The 20,997-nt window shown below is 41.3% G+C and overlaps 1 protein-coding gene across 2 annotated transcripts in view; it reads right to left on the bottom strand.

The window, feature by feature from the left end:
- The window catches only part of LOC117359300 (kelch-like protein 2), a 244,718-nt gene that overhangs the window by 28,164 nt on the left and 195,557 nt on the right, over window positions 1-20,997 (bottom strand). For both annotated transcript variants that reach the window (XM_033941843.1, XM_033941834.1), the window contains 3 exons: window positions 16,023-16,140; window positions 10,027-10,224; window positions 283-384 (listed from right to left, as the gene is read on the bottom strand). In XM_033941843.1, coding sequence (XP_033797734.1) covers window positions 283-384; window positions 10,027-10,224; window positions 16,023-16,140 — 418 coding nt within the window. The remainder of the gene's footprint in view (window positions 1-282; window positions 385-10,026; window positions 10,225-16,022; window positions 16,141-20,997) is intronic.

Below are 20,997 nucleotides of genomic sequence, written 5' to 3'. Positions count from 1 at the left end.
TAAACCAGCAAGAGACCTCGGCTGTTGAATGCATTACTAGATACAGCTATGCACCCTCTGGCAGTAGCAGGAGAGGGAGCCTCTGACACAAAGCTTTGATTCTTCAGTTTCAGTTGGAGTTATGCCTGGGTAGAGAAGAGATTTATTTGCTTCTCCTTGGATTCAGTCAGAAAATCCAAGAACCTGTTTCATGTCTGCTTGTAATTGAGGTTGCAATCGCATAAAGAAAAAGCACAACTGCATGCAGTGTAACTAACTGTTTAGGTAAGCAACAATTCATACCTCCAACAACACCCACTCCAACGCTGCTTCTTCTAGTGTTCATTGGTGCTACATGAAACCATTCATTAGTCTTTGTATTATAGGCCTCAACAGACGCCAAGCCTGCAAATATAAAAGAGCCATCTGCAGCAGGTTTTCCAAAGACATAAGCAAAGTTTTCTGGATCTAGGGCTCAAAGACAGCGCAGCATTATAAAGGCTGTTATTGAGGTGATCAAGCAAAGGAGGTCAGAACAGTGATTAGAAAAATAAGGTAATCTTACAGAATCTTTTGGGAAAGCAGAGTTTACTTCAGGGCGCAGAAATATATGTTAAATGTACATGCATCCTGTTAAGTGTTGCAACCCAAATCTCATAGCATAAAGACCATCATCCTAAAATGGTTAGGCCAGGGGATCATTATAAAAGCTATTCATGTGCACAAAAGAGAGAATTATACACAGAAATGGCTCGTGGTATTTTTGCCTGCATGTACTCTAGACCAATGGTTCTTAAACCTGTCCTAGGGGACCCCCAGCCAGTCAGGTTTTCAAGATATCTCCAAAGAATATGCATGAGGCAGATTTGCATGTAATAGAGTTGACAGGCAAGCAAATCTGCCAAATCCATATTCATTAGGGATATCTTGAAAACCCGACTGACTGGGGGCTCCCCGGGACAGGTTTAAGAACCCCTGCCCTAGACAATTTTTAAGAATGCAATGCCATATCACAAAGGCTTTTACCCGCAACAAGCACAGAAATTCCTGGGGGTTGACCTGGGGCAAGATTTGGAATTTTAAACTTGTGTTTCAATACATATAATATGTAGAAAATTTAACTGTAAACACGGTGAGGTAATTTTCAACTGGAAAGCAGGAGCAAGTAATGAAACTTATACATTCATTTGCTGCACAGGTTAGCTGGTCTGTTACAAGAAAACCCAACCTACGAAACTGGATAGTTTTCTCTGCTTCAGTTAACGTGAGACATTATCTCATTTTATAAATTAGGGAGAAATGGAGCTGACATAAAATTGGGACTGTACTATCGCCCACCTGGAAAAACAGAAGCAAACGATCATGACCTGGAAGCAGAATTGAGACGTGAATGCAAAAACGGAAGTGTGATAGTGATGGGGGACTTCAACTATCCTGTGATAGACTGGAGTATTGGACACTCCAACTGCGCAAGCGAAGCGGAATTTCTAGAGGCTGTGAGGGACTGCTTCATGAACCAACGCGAGGGGATGCCACTCTTGACCTAATCCTCAATGGACTAGGGGGACCTGCAAAGGAAGTGGAAGTAGTAAGGCCACTAGGCAATAGCGATCACAACATGATCTAATTTATACAAATTAGAAGTAGGGACATCAAAGGTGAAGAGAACCACATCGACAGTGCTCAACTTCAGGAAAGGGAACTACGATGCTATGAGGAAAATGGTGAGAAAGAAACTCAGAAACAGCTCTAGAATGATGGGGACCATATAGAAAGCCTGGTCCCTATTCAGGGACACAGTGCAAGAAGCACAAAACCTGTACATTCCCAGGTTTAGGAAGGGATGCAAAAAAATTGAACAAAAGACCCGGTGTGGATAACAAATGAAGTGAAGAAGGCGATAGGTGACAAGAAAATGTCATTCCGAAAATGGAAAAAGGACCAAACTGAGGAAAACCGGAAGGAACACAAAAAACTCAAAAGGAATGCTACCGAGTGGTTAGAAAAGCAAAAAGAGAATATGAAGAGAGGCTAGCTGGGGAAGCAAGAAACTTCAAAGCATTCTTCAGATACGTGAAAGGGAAGCAACCAGCGAGGGAGGAGGTGGGACCGTTAGATGATGGAGACAGAAAGGGAGTGGTTAAGGAGGAAAAAGAGGTAGCTGATAGGTTAAACAGGTTCTTTTCGTCAGTCTTCACAAGCGAGGACACATCCAATGTACCAGAACCCGAGGAGATCATAAGTGGGGATCAAGATGAAAAACTGGAGCAAATAGAGGTAAGTCATGAGGATGTCCTCCAACAGATAGATAGATTGAAAAGCGACAAATCACCGGGCTCGGACGGAATCCACCCAAGGGTACTAAAAGAACTGAGGAACGAAATAGCGGAAACACTCCGACAAATTTGCAATCTATCCTTGAAAACTGGGGAGATACTGGAGGACTGGAAACTAGTGAATGTCACACCTATCTTTAAAAAGGGATCGAGGGGTGACCCGGGGAACTACAGGCCGGTGAGCTTGACTTTGGTTCCGGGTAAGATGATGGAAGCACTGATAAAGGCCAACATCTGTGAACACATAGAAAGAAATGGACAACTGAAAACGAGCCAACATGGCTTCTGTAAGGGAAGATCGTGCCAAACAAACCTACTGCACTTCTTTGAAGGGATAAACAGCCAGGTGGACAAAGGGGAATCCATAGACATCATTTAACTCGACTTCCAAAAAGCCTTTGACAAGGTACCCCATGAGAGGCTACTTAGGAAGCTGTGGAACCACGGGGTGGGAGGGGATGTACACAGATGGATCAGATACTGGTTGGCAGGCAGAAAGCAAAGGGTTGGAGTGAAGGGCTAAATACTTGGACTAGCAGAGGGTCACGAGCGGTGTTCCGCAGGGGTCGGTGCTGGGACCGCTGCTGTTAAATATATTTATAAACGACTTGGAAACAGGGACGAAGTGTGAAGTTATAAAATTTGCAGATGACACCAAACTCTGCAGCAGAGTTAAGACCACAGAGGAGTGTGAAGACCTGCAAAGGGACCTAAGCAAACTGGAAGAGTGGGCAAATAAATGGCAAATGCGCTTTAATATAGAGAAATGCAAGGTCATGCATATAGAGAAAAGGAACCCGATGTTCAGCTACAAAATGGGGGGAGCATTGCTGGGGGAAAGTAATTGAAAAAGACTTGGGTGTGCTGGTGGATACAACAATGAAATCATCGGCACAATGTGCAGCAGCCTCAAAGAAAGCAAACAGAATGCTGGGCATCATTAAGAAGGGTATCACAACCAGGACGAAGGAAGTCATCATGCCGCTGTATCGTGCGATGGTGTGCCCGCATCTGGAATATTGTGTCCAATATTGGTCGCCGTACCTAAAGAAAGACATGGTGACACTTGAGAGGGTCCAGAGAAGAGCGACGAAAATGATAAAAGGTATGGAAGACTGTTCATACGCTGACAGGCTGGACAAGCTGGGGCTCTTCTCCCTGGAGAAGAGGAGACTTAGAGGAGACATGATAGAAACTTTCAAGATCATGAAGGGCATAGAGAAGGCAGACAAGGATAGATTCTTCAGACTACGGGGAACCACAAGTACGAGAGGGCACTCGGAGAAACCAATGCCAGGAGGTTTTTCTTCACTCAGAGGGTTGTGGACACATGGAACGTGCTCCCGGAGGAGGTGATCGGGCAGAGTACACTATGGGGATTCAAAGAGGGATTGGATAGATTCCTGAAGGATAGGGGGATTGAGGGGTACAGGGAGAGGTAGATAGGGTATAGAAAGAGTATAGATAGAAAAATAAGGGGGCTATTGGGCTAAATCAAGAAATCCTGACAGGTCATGGACCTGATGGGCCGCCGCGGGTGTGGACTGCTGGGCGCGATGGACCTCTGGCCTGACCCAGTGGAGGCAACTTCTTATGTTCTTAGGTCATCATGGCAACTACTAAATAATTAAGACACACCATTATGATTACAATTTTTGAATAATTTTTAAGAGGTAGGGGAACTAACTAACCTAGTAGTGTGTGTCTAGTGTCACAGTTTCTTTTGTGAAATGCAGGCTAAATGAACAGCGTGTCTCATCTAATGTAACACTCTGTTGTTTTGTTCAGTTGGGTCATTAGAAACAATTAAAAATATCTAAGAAGGTGGATACTGAGCTGTCAGTTCCTAAAATGGCTTGTGCTTAAATAATTATCTTCATCCCCATCTGCCTATATCACCTCTTCTTAAAGAGGTACAGGCCGATATGGATTTCAGAATGATGCATTGAAACCTCAGCTTGAGCCCCGATCACAAAGCAAACACATTAACAAATTCACTGGCGAACATATTCAACGGGTGAGGGGCATTGCCTTTAGGGATTTTGGTTTTTTAACATTAGGCTCATTAAAGCACTGCCTGTCTGTTGCTTATTTTGTTTCAGGGAAGAACGGGATGCATTTCAGGTGTAATAAAAATTATAAAATGACTGGCAAAAAAGCATATGTCACAAACAAAGGGGTGGTAGCACCAAGCAGTCTTACAGATCATTTTTAACAAAGCTGGTGCTCTTGAAGCAATCCTAACCCTACCTTTGCTCTTATGTTAAATATTACCATCTCTGACAATAAGCGGAACTCGACTGGCCATCTGCCTGAATTCTGTGAATGCAAACACCCCCCTTTCCGAATGGTTACCACTGGAATTTGTCTGAGATCCTTCTGAAGAGAATTTACCCTGGATCAGTTCACCTGTCCTTACAAAAACTGGTGCTCCTGAGCTCCAACATCCCACATTGTGCCCAGCCTAGTGTGGACCCCTGTCCGGCAGGGTCTAGGATGATTAATCATAACCGATTCAGTCAGCAGTCCTGTGAAATCTTAATATGATATTATTGTTTTATTTATTTATTTTCCTTTTAAATATTTGATTGTATTTTGTAAACCGCTTGGACCAGTAAAATGAACGAGCGGTATAACAAGATTAATAAACCATAACCATATGCCCAGTTCTGCACGGCCATTTCAACGTGGTCTGGAAGAGCTCTTAAAACACAGGGGAGAGTTCTGACAGGAGTTCTGCTGGTAAAAGGAAGAAGAAAGGTGATATAATGAAAAGGGCATAGCTACTAATCCTCACACACACACACCCCTCCCAGAAGGAGAGCTACTAATCATTGTCCTCTCCGGAAGGAGAGCTAGTAAGCCAATGATTCAGTGTTGGGGACCTTGCCCCCACACAGAAGAGGGAGAGCTACTAAGCCGATGATTCAGCATTGGGAGGGCATTGGCCCTCACCCCCCACTAGTGTGTTTTGCCCCAGAAGGGAAAATGTGCCGGTAAAAGGAAGTATCATTGGGGGAGGGGCTGGGGGGGGTGAAATGTGCCAGTAAAAGGAGGGACAGCTACTAAGTTGACCATTTAATCACTGTTGGGAGGATTGCCCCCGCCCTACTCTAGAGTGTTTTACTTATGAGAAAAAAAAGGGGGGGGGGGGGTGCCAGGAAAAGGAAGTAGAAAGGAGGAAAAGCTACTAAGCCAACAATTTTATTGTAAGGTCAATGCAATGGGTTCCAATGAAACAGGCGAATGATGAAACAGTGGCAATGAAAGACCTGCAATGTAATATCCCACGCAGAAATGGCCACGATGAAAGGGCCACACTGAAATGGCAGTGCTGAATGGTTCCATTCCATGCTCAGCATAGCATTATACAATTAAAACCCCCCAAGCTAAAGTAATCCAATAGCCTCAGTTCACCAGGAGCAAGGACCACAGGCACATGCTATTGTGCCCAGCTCATGCAGATGATACCAAATCTGATGATGTAGAAAGCATGAAGAGGAATCTAGTATGTAAAGCTTGAACAGGGGTCTACAAGGTGGCAGCTAAGATTTAATGCTGAAAAATGCAAGAGCATACATCTGGGGTGCAAAAAAATAAAGGAGTGGTGCACTATAGGGGGCGAAAGAGTGGGGACTTGGTTGTGAACATATCAGATAATCTTAGGGTGGACAAACAAGTAGAAAAGGTGATGACAAAAACCAGAATGATGCTTGAGTGCATAGAGAAAGGAATAAGAAATGGCTATCAAGAAAAATACATAGAAGCTTCATTTAGAATACGAGTATGTTGTACAGTTCTAGAGACCACACCTTCAAAAGGATATCAAAAGGAAGAAGTCAGTCCAGAGAGCAGCTACTAAAATGGTGAGTAGTCCTCATCATACAGCATATGGGGAAGAACTACATGGCTTGGAAGAAAAGCGGCAAAGAAGAGATATGACAGAATCTCTTTCAAATGAAAAGAAGTTTAGAAATGAGGGGACACGGGATGAAGGTGAACGGGGATTGAAAGGAAAATATAGTGGATGATATGGTCTTCATCTGCTTGCATTTTTTATGTTTCTGAAGGGAATTAAAAATCTCTGTTCTTCTCCTTAATTCACAGATTCTTCTTCTTTTTTTTTTTTTTTTTAATAATATCTTTATTGGAGCAAACAGTATAGCCAAAGCGCAACAAATACTTGCTCTCTGAAGAAAAAGACAAGAATCCAGAACCGAAGTAAACACAAGAGGTCCAATCAAAGGAAGAAGCACCAGTAAGCAGCCTGCAGTGCAATTCTTCTATTTAAGCTAATGTCTGCCACCAGGTAGAGAATGACACGGTGACAAAATTCATCGCCGTTCCCGTCCCCGCGGATAACCGCGGGAAACCATCTTCATGTCATTCTTTAAAGAAAGAGGGAAGAATCAGAGTATGAATGGCCACAACCACTGACCCGCAAGCTTTGCTTTGAAGAATGCTGGTGTAGAAGGACTGAGATTGAAATAGACACTAGAAAATGACATGGGATTATTTCCCGCGGTTATCCGCGGGGACGGGAACGGTGATGAATTTTGTCACCGTGTCATTCTCTACCACCAGGATCTCACGGTTTAGATTTCTATTCAGTTATTCTACCAAACTCAAAAAGGTACAAAATGTTTGAACCACCAGAGCATATACAACAGGTTCTAGCTCTTCCTGTGACTACTGTGTCTGTAAACCCGTCAGTTATTAAAACTGTCCATGGCACCTGAAGATTGGAAGGTACCCAATTTTTATAGAGTGCCCCAGGGTAACCTAGGAAATTACACAGTAAGCCTGATGTCAGTGTTGTACAAAACAAAAGAAACTTTTAAATAATAAAATCACCAAACACACAAAACATGATTTATTGAGACAGGGTTAACATGGATTCAGCCAAGGGAAATCTTTGTTTCACCAATTTGCTACAGTTCTTTGAAGGCATGAATAAATGTGTGGCTAAAGGTGAGCCGAATGATATAGGGCTCCTTTTACAAAGGTGCGCAAGCGTTTTTAGCACACACTCCGTATTAGCGTATGCTACCCAAAAAACTACCACTCAAGAGGAGGCAGTAGCAGCTAGCGCGCGCCATTCCGCGCGTTAAGGCCCTAATGCACCTTTGTAAAAGCAGCCCATAGTTTAGCTACATTTTCAGAAAGCTTTTAACAAAGTCCCTAATAAGAGAATCCTGAGAAAATTAAAAAAATAAAAACAAACATGGAATAGGAGGTAATGTTCTGTTGTGGACTGGGGAACTGGTTAAAAGATACAAAATGCAGGGTAGGATTAAACGGTCAATTAGTGGAGGAAGATGAATGGTGGAGGGCCCCAGGGATCTGTACTGGGACCGGAACTTTTAAACATATTAATACATGATTTGAATGAGGTGATCAAATTTGCAAATGAGACAAAACCATTCAAAGTTATGAGAAACTGCAGGAGGACCATAAGGAAACTGGAAGACTGGGCTTCCAAATGACAGATGAAATTTAATGTGGGCAAGTGTAAAGTGATGCATATTGGGAAGAAAAGTCCAAATCATAGCTACCTGATGCTAGGTTCCACATTAAGAGTTATCACCTAAGAAAAATTGTGGACAGTTTTATTTGTGTTTGGGAGGGATCCATAGTTACAATCAGAGCAGTTTATATTTTATATATAGGCACTTATTTTGTGTCTGGGGCAAAGGAGGCTTAAGTGACTTGCCCGGATCACAAGGAACTGCAGTTAGAATCGTATCTAGTTGCCTGCTCCTCCAGGGAATTAAAATCTTCTGCTGAGTGTGCGGCAATAGCCAAAACAGCAAACAGAATGTTGGGAATTAGTAGGAAAGGAATAGAAACTACGACAAATATTCTAATGCTTCTGAATTGCTTCATAGGGTGATCTCACTTTTTTAAGTGCAGTTTGCAATTCTATCTGAATTACAAAAAGTTCAAAGAAAGGTGACCAAAAAGATTAAGGGCTCCTTTTACTAAGCTGCAATAGTGGTTTTAGCGCACGCAGAATTGCCGCATGCTAGACGCTAACGCCAGCATTGAGCTGGCGTTGGTTCTAACCGCGAAGCGCAGATTTAGCACACGCTAAATTTCTGTGCGCGCTAAAAACGCTATTGCAGCTTAGTAAAAGAAGCCCTAAAGGGATGGAAGTCTGCAAAATCCTGAATGGAGTGGAATGGGTAAATATGAATTGATTGTTTACTTTTTCAAAATGTATGAAGATGAGGGGACACTCCATGAAGTTACACAGTAATATTTTTAAAACATAAAGGAGAACTTTTTTTTCATTCAATGAATTGTTAAGCTCTGGAACATGTTTGAAAGAATGTGGTGCAAGCAATCAGCATATCAGGGTTTAAAAAAAAGGTTTGGGTATGTTCCTGAAGGAAAAGTCTTATGAACACAAGAGCTACCATACTGGGACAGACTGAAGGTCCATCAAACCCAGTATACTGTTTCGAACAGTGGCCAACCCGAGTCACAAGTACCTGACAAGATCCCAAAGAATAAATAGATTTTATGCTGCTTATCTTAGGAATAAGCAGTGGATTTTCCCAAATCCATCTTCATAATGGTTTATGGACTTTTGTTTTAGGAAATTATCCAAACTTTTAAAAACCCTGCTTTCACCAAATTCTCCAGCAATGAATTCCAGAGTTTAATTACACATTGAATGAAGAAATATTTCATCTAGTTTGTTTTAAATCTACTACTCAGTAGCTCCATCACATGCTCCCTTAGTCATAATATTTTTGGAAAGAGTAAACAATCTATTCACATCTACCCATTCTACTCCTCTCTGTATTTTATGGTCCTCTATCATATCTCCCCGGAGCTGTCTCTTCTCCAGTCTGAAGAGCCTTAGCCACTTTAGGCCTTCCTCATAAGGAAATGATCCCATCCCTTTTGTCAATTCCATTGCCCTTATCTATACCTTTTCTAATTCTGCTGCATCTTTTTTAAGATGCGGTGACCAGAACTGCACACAGTATTCAAAGTATGGCTGCACCATGGAGCAATATAAGGGCATTATAACATTCTTGGTTTTCATTCCTTTCAATTCATTCATTCCTTTCCTGATAATTCCTAATATTCTATTTACTTTCTTAGCCATCACTGCACACTGAGCTGAGGGTTTCAACACATCCTCAATGATGACACCTAGATCCTTTGCCTAGGTCAGGGGTAGGCAATTCTGCTCCTCGAGAGCCGGAGCCAGGTCAGGTTTTCAGGATATCCACAATAAATATGCATGAGATAGATTTGCATCTCAAGGAGGCAGTGCATGCAAATCCATTGTGGATAGCCTGAAAACCTGACCTGGCTCTGGCTCTTGAGGACCGGAATTGCCTACCCCTGGCCTAGGTGGTGACTCCTAATGTGGAACCCTATATAACATAGCTATAGTTTGGGTTCCTCTTTGCACTTACATTAAACATCATCTGCATCTGCCCAGTCTCACAAAGTCCTTTTACAATTTTTCACAATCTTGCGATTTAACAACTTCGTGTCATAAGCAAGGAGCTACATTAAAAAAAAAAAAAAAAAAAAAGCTTTAGCTCTTGTGGCCTCCCATTTTGCTCTCTTGACCAGTGTCAAAGCATGCAAATAACTAGTTCCATCACCGTAAAATGAATACCTACACAATTATGGAACAGTGTGTGATCCCTATTCTAACAGCACTACCAATCAGTAAAACAAATACCTGTACTTCCATCAAAGCCTCCAACAGCATATAACAGTCCATTGAGCACTGCAGCTCCTAATGTGCTTCTTCTGTCTTGCATGTTGGCAACAGTTGTCCACTGATCCTTCACAGGATCATATGAATCGACTGTACGAACTCTTAAAGAACCATTGAATCCACCAATAGCAAAAACCAGGCCATTCAAGTAGACCACACCTGCAATAAAAGTTTAAAGACATTTGTTTTCACTTATCGCTCACCTAGACTATACAAATCAAATGTTAGCTAATTATATATAGTGTAATTTCTACAAAACTGCAAAGAAAACTTCAATTTCTCCAGAATACTGCAGCTAGATTGATTTACTGTTTGAGCAAATTTGAGAGAGCTTCTCATTGATTGACGTCATGAAGGAATTTATATAGTAATCAAAACCCTTATGCATCATATTTTTTTTTTCAATTTCTTTATTGATATTTTGAACTTGACAATGTATACAGTTATAAAATCAAAAGAATACTGTATGAAAATACATTATTAACATCAGAATTAATACAAGAAATATTTTAAATCCCTTCTTAACCTACAATAATAATGAAGTATACTTAACTAACAATATTATAAAATATTATGAAATTTATACCTCTAAATAATTAAAACATCCCCCTACCCCAGAACCCCCCCTGGATGTGCATAGGAATCTAACATAAAAAAAAGGAATCATTTTAATTATAATGCGAGAAAATTAGTTAATGGATCCCAAATCCCCTTAAAAGATTTAATAAACCCTAGACGTTCTGCCATAATCTTTTCATATTTATATGTTGCACATACAGTTGCCCACCAAAAACTAAAATTAATCCTATCATGATGTTTCCAATTAGACGTAATCATTTGAACCCCTATTCCTGATAGGATCATAAAAAGACGACTATTATTTTTATTCAAAGTGGGTTTATCCTGAAGATTCGTACCAGAAATTATTGCTTCATATGTCAAAGGAATAGAGGTTTGAAGAATATTATTAATTTGCCCCCATATCGACTTCCAAAAGCCAAGTATCAATGGACAAAAAAACAAAAGATGATCCAAAGTCCCAATATCAATATGACAATGCCAACATCTATTAGATTTAGAACTATCTACTTTATTCAACCAAACTGGAGTCCAAAAAATTATATGTAATAAAAACAACCATGTTTGTCTCATAGATGCTGACATTGTACATCTTAATCTCCAAGTCCAGATTCGTGGCCAACGAGAAACAGAAATATGCTGTTTTAACTCGATACTCCAAATGTCTCTAAGATTATTTTTTGGTTTTTTATTTAAAAATCCAGAAATCAATTTATACCACTGGGCAGCCTGATGTCCTATTAAATCTATTTGGTAGCAAAGGATTTGCAAGCTAAAATAAGTTTTCAAATTTTTCCATTCAGGGAACCCCATCTGAATAGCCTGCTTCAACTGCAAGCACCTATATTGTTGAGTGTTTGAAATACCAAATTAATGCTGCAGTTGTGAAAACTCAAGCAGATTACCATTAGAAATAAGATCATCTAATGTCCTAATATTTGCCTACATCCAATTCTTCCAAGCGATTCCAGCACCGCCTATTTAAATCTTGGAGTTTAACCATAAGGACTGTAAAGTAGATTTCATTATTGGTACCTCTGTTAATTTATCAATAAATTTAATAGTTTTCCAAGTATCCAATAAAATTATATTGTCCTTAGCATATTTATGAAATCTGATTCTTAATACATGTGGAAGTCTCATAGGGGACACCAAATTCCGTTCCAAATATAACCAATCTGGTTGATGATCAATAAGCTCAGGGAGGATCCAATACATACCTTGACGCAATATATAGGCTTGATGGTACCTATAGAAGTTTGGAAAATTTACCCCACCCTCCACAATTGATTTTTGCAATGATACTAAAGCAATTCTTGGTTTTTTCCCAAGCCAAACAAATTTTGTCAAAATATTATTTAATTTTTTGTAAAAGGACTCTTGAAAATAAACTGGTAACATACTCATTTGGTAACAAACTATAGGCAAAATCATCATCTTTACTGGTTGCACTCTCCCCCACCAAGATATGCAAAGGATTCCATTGCTCACACAATTCTGTAACTTTTAGTAAAAAGGATTTTTCATTTACCTTCATTGTTTCTTCCAATGTACTTTTTATCCAAATTCCTAAATATTTTATTCCATCTTTCTTCCAACTAAACTGAAACGAATCAAATAAGCCTTTTATACAATGTACATTTAGTGGAAGAATTTCTGATTTATTCCAATTTATTTTATAACCTGAGAATTTTCCAAATTTATCAATCAAATCCAATAAATGTGGAATGGTTGACTCCGGATTTCTCAAATGAATCAAAATATCATCTGCATAAGCAGAGATTTTATATTCCCGACCTGCATAAGGAATACCTTCTATCTCCTTTGATTGTTGAATAGCTAAAAGTAGAGGTTCCAAAACAATATCAAATAACAAAGGAGATAATGGACAACCCTGTCTAACTCCCCTTTCTAAAAAGAACCTTTCTGAAAAAGTATTATTTATATATAATCTAGCAGATGGGGAGCTATACAGGGATTGAATCATTTGTATAAATCGAGAACCAATACCAAACCAATCCATTACTTGATACATAAAAGTCCATTCTACCCGATCAAATGCTTTCTCTGCATCTAAAGAGACAGAGAAAGCCGGATCTTTCATATCCTTTGTTAAATGTAAAATATGAAAAGCTAATCTGGTGTTATTTGAAGAATGTCTTTGAGCAACAAAACCTGTTTGATGCATACCAATAATATAAGGGAGAGCCTTATTCAAACGCAAAGCCAATATTTTAGCTAACAATTTCCCATCAACATTAATCAAAGAAATAGGCCTATAGTTTGAAACCAACATAGGATCTCTGTTTGGCTTAGGCAAAACTATTGTTAAAGCTTCTGCCATAGTACCTGAAATACAACCTTTATTTAGTTGAAACTGATATAATTTGAAAAGATGGGGTAACAAGATAGTTTGAAAAGAGTTAAAAAATTCTACCGTATATCCATCACTTCCTGGAGCGGATCCAACTCTAAGGGACTTTAAAGCCCTCTGAATTTCTTTTTGTGTTATAGGTGCTTCGAGATTTTCTTTCATATGATCAGGAACTTTAGGCCCATTAATCAACTTTAAAAATTCAAAACCATCTTTCTCTTTATTAAAATAATGCTCAGAAGAATACAAGCTTTCATAAAATTTCAAAAATTGTTGTAAAATATTTTTAATTTGAGAATGAATTATTCCATTATCATCTGAAATAGCCATTATATTAGCTTTCCTTTTTTTTGCTTTTAAATAGTTAGCTAGTAATCTTCCCGCCTTATTTGAGGTTCCATAATACAATGCCTTATAGGACACAAACTCCTTTCTAGCCAATTAATGAGACTTTAATTTTCCATCAAAGAAAAAATTCAAAATATAAGAAGCAACTGGAACGTCCCTTTTCCTTTCAGGGGGCTACAATTTAGAATGATTTAAGGCATAAGACATAAGAATAGCCTTACTGGGTCAGACCAATGGTCCATCAAGCCCAGTAGCCTGTTCTCACGGTGGACAATCCAGGTCCTTAGTACCTGGCTAAAACCCAAGGAGCAGCAACATTCCATGCTACCGATCCAGGGCAAGTAGTGGCTCAGGGAATTACCTACTTATCTTATATTTCACAAAGCTCTGAAAACATTTTTATTGCTTAAATGTTTTACTTCATTTTTTGTGTAGATATTAATATTGTTTTGTAATTTCCCTCTAATTGCTGAGGCACCCTTTTATTGTAATCTACTTAGAATTCTATTTAAATAAGTGGAATATAAGCTTACTTATAGTATAGTGTCAATGATGAAATTGTCTTAACTACCAGTAAGGGTTATGCTAGTGCCTTTCTAAAATGTTAGTATCAAATCCTTGTAGGCCATATCAAAATAATTAAAAAGCCAATGTAAAAAGTTTGGTGGATCTTTACACTCTCATTTTAGCATACACCAATTTGAGCTAAACTTACAATTTAATAAAGTTTTAAGCATACAAGATGTATACATACAAGTATGTCTTCTATGCTAGTTCTATGCACACAAGAGGATCAAGTACATAGAAACATAGAAATAGATGGCAGATAAGGGCCACGGCCCATCTAGTCTGCCCACCCCAATGACCCTCCCCTACCTTTCTCTGTGAATAGATCCCACGTGTCTATCCCATTTGGCCTTAAAATCAGGCACACTGCTGGCCTCAATAACCTGAAGTGGAAGACTTTTCCAGCGATCAACCACCCTTTCAGTGAAAAAGAATTTCCTGGTGTCCCCATGCAGTTTCCCGCCCCTGATTTTCCACGGATGCCCCCTTGTTACCGCGGGACCCTTGAAAAAGAAGATATCTTCTTCCACCTCGATGCGGCCCGTGAGATACTTGAATGTCTCGATCATGTCACCCCTCTCTCTGTGTTCCTCGAGTGAGTACAGCTGCAACTTATCCAGCCGTTCCTCGTACGAGAGATCCTTGAGTCCTGAGACCATCCGGGTGGCCATTCTCTGGACCGACTCCAGTCTCAGCACATCCTTAAGGTAATGTACTACTTCTCAATGTATGTTATGTAGATCAACGAAACAAACAGTAAGTTTAATGTATTTTGAATTTCATTATTTGACAGTTCAATGTGAAAAACATAAAAAGGTTTAAAGAATTTGAAATAAGGCACCAGAAGGGAATGAGGAAAGAAGAAATCAGAGAGTCAGAAGCCTAATGATGAAATGGTATAAAGAAGGACCCACAATTGAGCACCTTGGTGGGCAAAGTGAATAGGCATATTTGGTCTTGTTCTCGTATCATTTACTATGTCATTTTATTCCCAACTTCTTAGTTGAGTGCAACCCGTAATGTTTTCTTCAAACAGATTATCTAAACAATCTATATGCATATGGTGCTATAAGATTACAATAAGCTATACAAGATGAATCTCGGTTAAGGCCTCTTTACCAAAAAGTCCATAGACATTATAGATACTGGAACGGTTCTTTTTTTTTTTTTTTTTCCATTATTTTTTATTTTCTAATTTTTCATAAAGTGTACATAATAATAAATTACAATTGATAAATGCTGGAACGGTTCTGCATTATATCATGATCATATCTTATAACAGCTTAAACATACTCTGTAGAGCAGGGGTGTCAAAGTTCCTCATCGAGGGCCGCAGTCCGGTCGGGTTTTCAGGATTTCCCCAATGAATATGATATGCATGAGATCTATTTGCATGTACTGCTTTCATTGTATGCTAATAGATCTCATGCATATTCATTGGGGAAATCCTGAAAACCCAAATGGATTGCGGCTCTCGAGGAGGGACTTTGACACCCCTGCTGTAGAGACATCTGGCCTTTAGATGAAAACAAAGGCTGCAAATTATACCACTGTTTACCTCATACTACAATTCTGATCAAATTTCCACCAAATTTCAAACATATATAAACAACGGGGTCAATATTCAAAGCAATTTAACAGGCCAGAAATGGCTTCTGGCCAGTTAAATCACTTATGTAGAGCTATCCACTAATAATCAGCGGCATTTAACTGGTTAGTACTGCTGAATATCACCACTGACCGATAAACTAAGTGAGATCTATTTTGTGGGTAGTCCAGAAGTTAATGGCCTAAATTGAGCAGCCATATTGGACCGCATAAAACACAGTCCTATCTTTAAGCAGTGTTGCTTAGGTGGTGAAGTGCTGAGTATCACACTTAACTGGATAAGAGATAACAAGCTGCATAAACCCAGATATTCAATGCTGGTGCCAGGACATGGTCCTGAATCAAACCAAGGAATAATGCTGGTAGCAGCTAAAAAATGCTCACCGCCAACAACTGAATATTTACCTCGGTATTTTTTAAATGTGATGCCAGTATCACAAGCCATCACAATTACCAGACATATAGAAACAGTTTAATTTACCTGCCCTACATCTTCTAGAAGGCAATTCAGCTACCTGGTACCATCGTTCTTCTTTAAAATCATAACATTCCACACTACGGATAGCTTTAGGCGCTTGGCCACCAACAACTACCATTACCTAGGAAAAAGAAATTTAGTTTTACTTTTCATAAATTTTTGAAATGGTTTTCATTATGAGACATAAATATTGTATACCATGACTATTGGAACATTCAAAACATATGAAAGCACATATTCATGCATTATAAAGCAATCAAACAATATTAATCTTCTGTTAAAAAATAAATCTCAGAATGTATTCAGTGTAATTTGTGCAAGCCGCTGGAGCCTGCGAGCTCGGTCCCCAAACAATCTCGCTTCTGTGTTCCTATTTTCCCCATTTCTAATATCTCCCCTATGTATCTGGCATTGCCCCCCATGGAGCAGTGAATGGTCTTGTCTCCGCAGTGAGGCAATCAAGGATCGCGCGGTCCAGCAGCCCCCTCCCGCCCGATTGCAGCGTTCCGTCAGCTCCCTCCTTCCACCTCACCTTAGATGCCGAGTTTGCCGGTTTTCTTTTTCACCCAGGCACAGCTGCTCAGTTGTTCAATCTTCTCCTCTGACACAACCGGAAACAGGAAGTTGCAGCAGAGGAGAAGATTGAACAACTCGAGAAGCCGTGTGTGCACGGCTTTTTGAAAGCGTGCAGCTGGGCGAAAAAGAAAGCCGGCAAACTCTGCATATAAGGTGAGGTGGAGGGAGGTGAATGGCCTTGTCCCCGTCCCCGCAGCGACCACTATTTTTTCTTTCCCCGTTTCAGCAGGTTACCCATAGCTACTTGCGGCTAACCACGGGTAACAACCACCGTGTCATTCTCTATAGGTCGTACCCACCAAAAATTGTGGCTCATCCCTCAAAGAAGCTAATGGAGAATACCCCAGCCCATTATTACAAGTCTTTTTCATGTTATCCCACAGCTTGATTAGGTGTAGAATATAAGATATTGTCAGTCTCCACTGCCCACTGCTGTACAGTCTAAAAAAACCAAAGCCTTGTTGCCAATCTACCCTGTGGTGCAAACGCCTGTTCCAACAACACCCCCCACTTATGAGAACCCAGCTCCCACTCCAGTAACATCTTCAACTGTACAGCTTGATAATACCATTGGAGATTAGGGCCCCTTTCCCTCCCCGAGCTCTATCTGCCCACATCACCGTCTGAGAAATTTTAGGCGTTTTATGCTGCCAAATAAAATCCCGAAATTCTGCTTGTAACAGCTTAAACTTCCGCACCGGAATGGGAACAGGTAAAGTCAGAAACATAAAGAGCAACCTTGGCAAAACATTCATTTGAAGCACCGCTGTATGCCCTCCCCAGGAAAACCAAAGCCCATGCCAGCATCGGAGATCCGACCAGATCTGTTGGATAACCGGCCCATAATTAACCTCATATAAACAAGTCAAGTCCCCAGGCAAATAGATACCCAGATATTTAAGGATCTTAGATGTCCACTTAAATGAGAACCTGCGTCGAAGGGCTAGAACCCCGGACTTCCCTAGTGTAAGATTCATCATTTCAGTTTATCTAAGTTGATCTTAAAACCCGAAGCTCGCCCATACTCCTCAAAAATAAGCAACAGGTGAGGTACTGTATGTTCCGGCCCCACTATGTACAGGAGGATATCATCAGCAAAGAGAGCTATACGATGTTCCATCCCTTCTACCAAAATCCCCTTCAAATGCGTGTGATGCCTTATCATAAGCGCCAATGGTTCAATGGAGAATGCAAAAAGTAAGGGGGATAATGGACACCCTTGCCTAGTGCCACGTGCAATTGAAAAAAAATCAGTGTACGCTTGGTTAATCCGAAGACACACTCTAGGGGCATGATATAATGCTCGAACCCATTCATTAAACAACCCCCCCACGCCCATTTTCCCTATCACCGTCCACAGGAAGTCCCATGATACCCGATCGAAGGCTTTCTCCGTGTCAACCGCCATCAATACCGCAGGTTCCTGTCTCTGCTTCACTTTCCACATCAAATGCAGAGTATGCCGAATATTATTCCCCACCTTTCTCCGTTGAATGAACCCCGATTGATCCATGTGTATTACCCTTGGGAGCAATTTTCCCAGACATAAAGCCAAAACCTTAGCGATAATTTTTGCATCAACATTCAACAGGGAGATAGGTCTATAAGATCTGCAATTTAACAGATCTCTCCCAGGTTTTAGAAGAATCACAATACCCGCTTCTCCCATTGTACCAGGTAGGAGACCCCCCCTGTTGAGCCCCATTCACGATAAGCACCAACAATGGGCCCACCTGATCTCCAAATTTCTTATAGAATCAGCTCGTATAACCATCCAGTCCAGGTGATTCCCAGGCTTGAATCCCCTAATGACACCCAATACCTCCCCCAACGTGATCGGTTCATTAAGTTGCACTTGTTCCTCGGGGGACAGGACCAGCAGGAATACCTTATCCAAAAAACTAGTCACCTCCCCAGCTCCCCCAGCTCCTTCCGCACTATATAGGCAGCGATAGAAATCCAGAAAGGATTTACCAATATCCGCATCCGTGACCTGTAAGACCCCCCCTCCCAACTCGTATTGTTGCAATAGAGGCTTTCGCTTGTTTTATTTTAATATAGCGAGCCAACTGGGCACTGCACTTATTACTAAGCTCATATAGGGTAGACCGAAACCACTTGCGCACATGGTTATACTCTTCTATTTGAAGCTGAGTCAACTCTCCCCATACCTGACGTAATTGCATCAACGTCTGAGGATCCGGGGATCGTTTATGATCCAATTCCAGAGAGATCAGGCGTTCACGCAAACCTAACTGCACTCGAGCTCTACGATGTTTGAATCTGGCTCCCCACTTAATAAAAACGCCCCGCAACACTGTTTTCAATGCATCCCATAGGATCCCATCAGACACCTCCCCCGTATCATTAAACTCCAAGTAAGTATCTATGAGTAACCTCCGCCACCTTCTCGGGTGTGGTAAGCAGCTTGTTGTTCAGTCTCTAATAACGGGTACCTTCCCCCACCCCCACAACAGCACAATCCACCAATACTGGAGCATGGTCCGAGACTTGAATAACCTCAATTTCAGCCTCCCTGATCTTACCCCATTGGTTCCTATGAACCCAAAGCCCATCTATCCGTGTATACGTATGTTGAGCGTCAGAATAATGAGTATAATTTTGCTGAGTCCCATGCAGAAGGCGCCAGCAATCCACTAAGCCCAAGGTATGAATGAACGCCTGACAAGTACAGGCATTCCCCCTTTGAGAAGCCCCCCTTCCATCTGGAATTACATTGAAATCCCCCTCATAAACACCACCCCCTGAATAAACTGCAACAACTTATCTTTTAAATGATGAAAGAACGCAGCCTGATCCACATTGGGACCATAGATGTTCACTAGCGTCACTCGTTGCCCTTGTAGTGTCTCTCTCAAAGCTAAACATCTCCCTTTGGGATCCCTATATACCTGATCTATTACCAATCCCAGCCCCTTTTCACCAAGACTGCAATCCCACCCGTTTTTTTAGTAGTAATCTGTCCCTGATGTGTCCAAACATATTCAAAGGCAGGATGTTGCAATAAAGCTGCATCCCTAGGCTTCAAGTGTGTCTCCTGCAACATGCATATGTCCCATCGCAATCTCTTCAATTCCCTGAAAACGATACTCCTTTTCCCTTGACTGTTCAACCCATTAACATTCCAGGACCCGATCCTCAGTAAATCTCGTCCCCCCTTGTCCCCGTGTTCCCCCAGCAGAATCCACAGTAATCCCCATGACCTCCCTTCTCCCCCTCCCCCCACACATGCTGATCTAGTATGTTCCAGACCAGTCATTGAGAAAGAATGAAGTCTCCCCCAAAAGGCATCTGACTCCCCCATACTTCCCAACCACTCAAATCCCCTATTATATATGATAGCATCTCCCACACAATAATACCATGTTACCAGGCCCTCCGACCCCCACTCCTCACTCAAGCACCCCAACCCCCACTGAAACTTCACACTATACATCTATACTTCCAAGAACCCCTTCCTAAACGTCTCCACGTACTCCAATCATTCCATACCAATACACAGACCCCCCTGACTTCATTCACGCATCCCACATAAAACCTCAATATAGGTCAGGGAGTCCTACCTCACAATCCATCCCCTCGCTCCCCAAGCACTCCACCATCAAGTCCCATAATTCAGAAGTTCACTGATGGTAGTTAGAACCGCTCCAACCCCCAGTCCAGATCATCCACTGTAGTCCCTCCAATATGCCACCAAACCCTCAGGTCTCCATTGGGGTCAGCTTTTTAGTGGGCTTCTTAGAGGGGGTCACCACCGCCAGTACGGAGGGCAAGTTATTTCAACCCAAGTCTTTCAAAACCAACCACGCATCACCCAAGGTGTCCACTCTGCGGGACTTGCCATTAACAGTCATCCATACTCTAAACGGGAACAACCACCAATAACGGTGCCCCTCTGCATGCAGCACTTGAGTCAAATCCTTGAAGGTCCGACGCTTCTGCAATGTAGATAAAGCCAAGTCCTGATATACTCCCACTGTAATCCCATGCCATTGAAATTGTGGTTGTCTTCGGGCAGCTTGGAGTATTTTTTCCTTGACTAAGTAGTCCCCAAAACAAGCAATGACATCTTTAGGGGCGCCCGGTCTGCACACTCCCAAACCTTGATGGGCCCGCAAAAGAATAATAGCCGCAGAATCCATTGGCTCGTCAGGTCCCAACAGTTGACTACAAAATTCTTGTGCCACTGCTTTGCAATCCTTGTGCCGCTCATCCTCCGGTATTCCTTTAAAGTGTAGATTGCTCCTGTGGGACCTGTTTTCCAGGTCCTCAATTTGAGCCTGTAAATCTGCCAGCTCCTTCACCTGCTGTGCCATCGCTGTCTTAGTTTCCTCCACCATCTCCTCCAATTGGACACATGCTTCTCGGAGGCCTCGACCCT

This window comes from Geotrypetes seraphini, chromosome 1 (genome assembly GCF_902459505.1).
Source record: "Geotrypetes seraphini chromosome 1, aGeoSer1.1, whole genome shotgun sequence".
Classification (NCBI taxonomy): Eukaryota; Metazoa; Chordata; class Amphibia; order Gymnophiona; family Dermophiidae; genus Geotrypetes; species Geotrypetes seraphini.
Note: the sequence above shows the minus strand (reverse complement) of the source record. Positions and strands in the feature narration are given on the sequence as shown.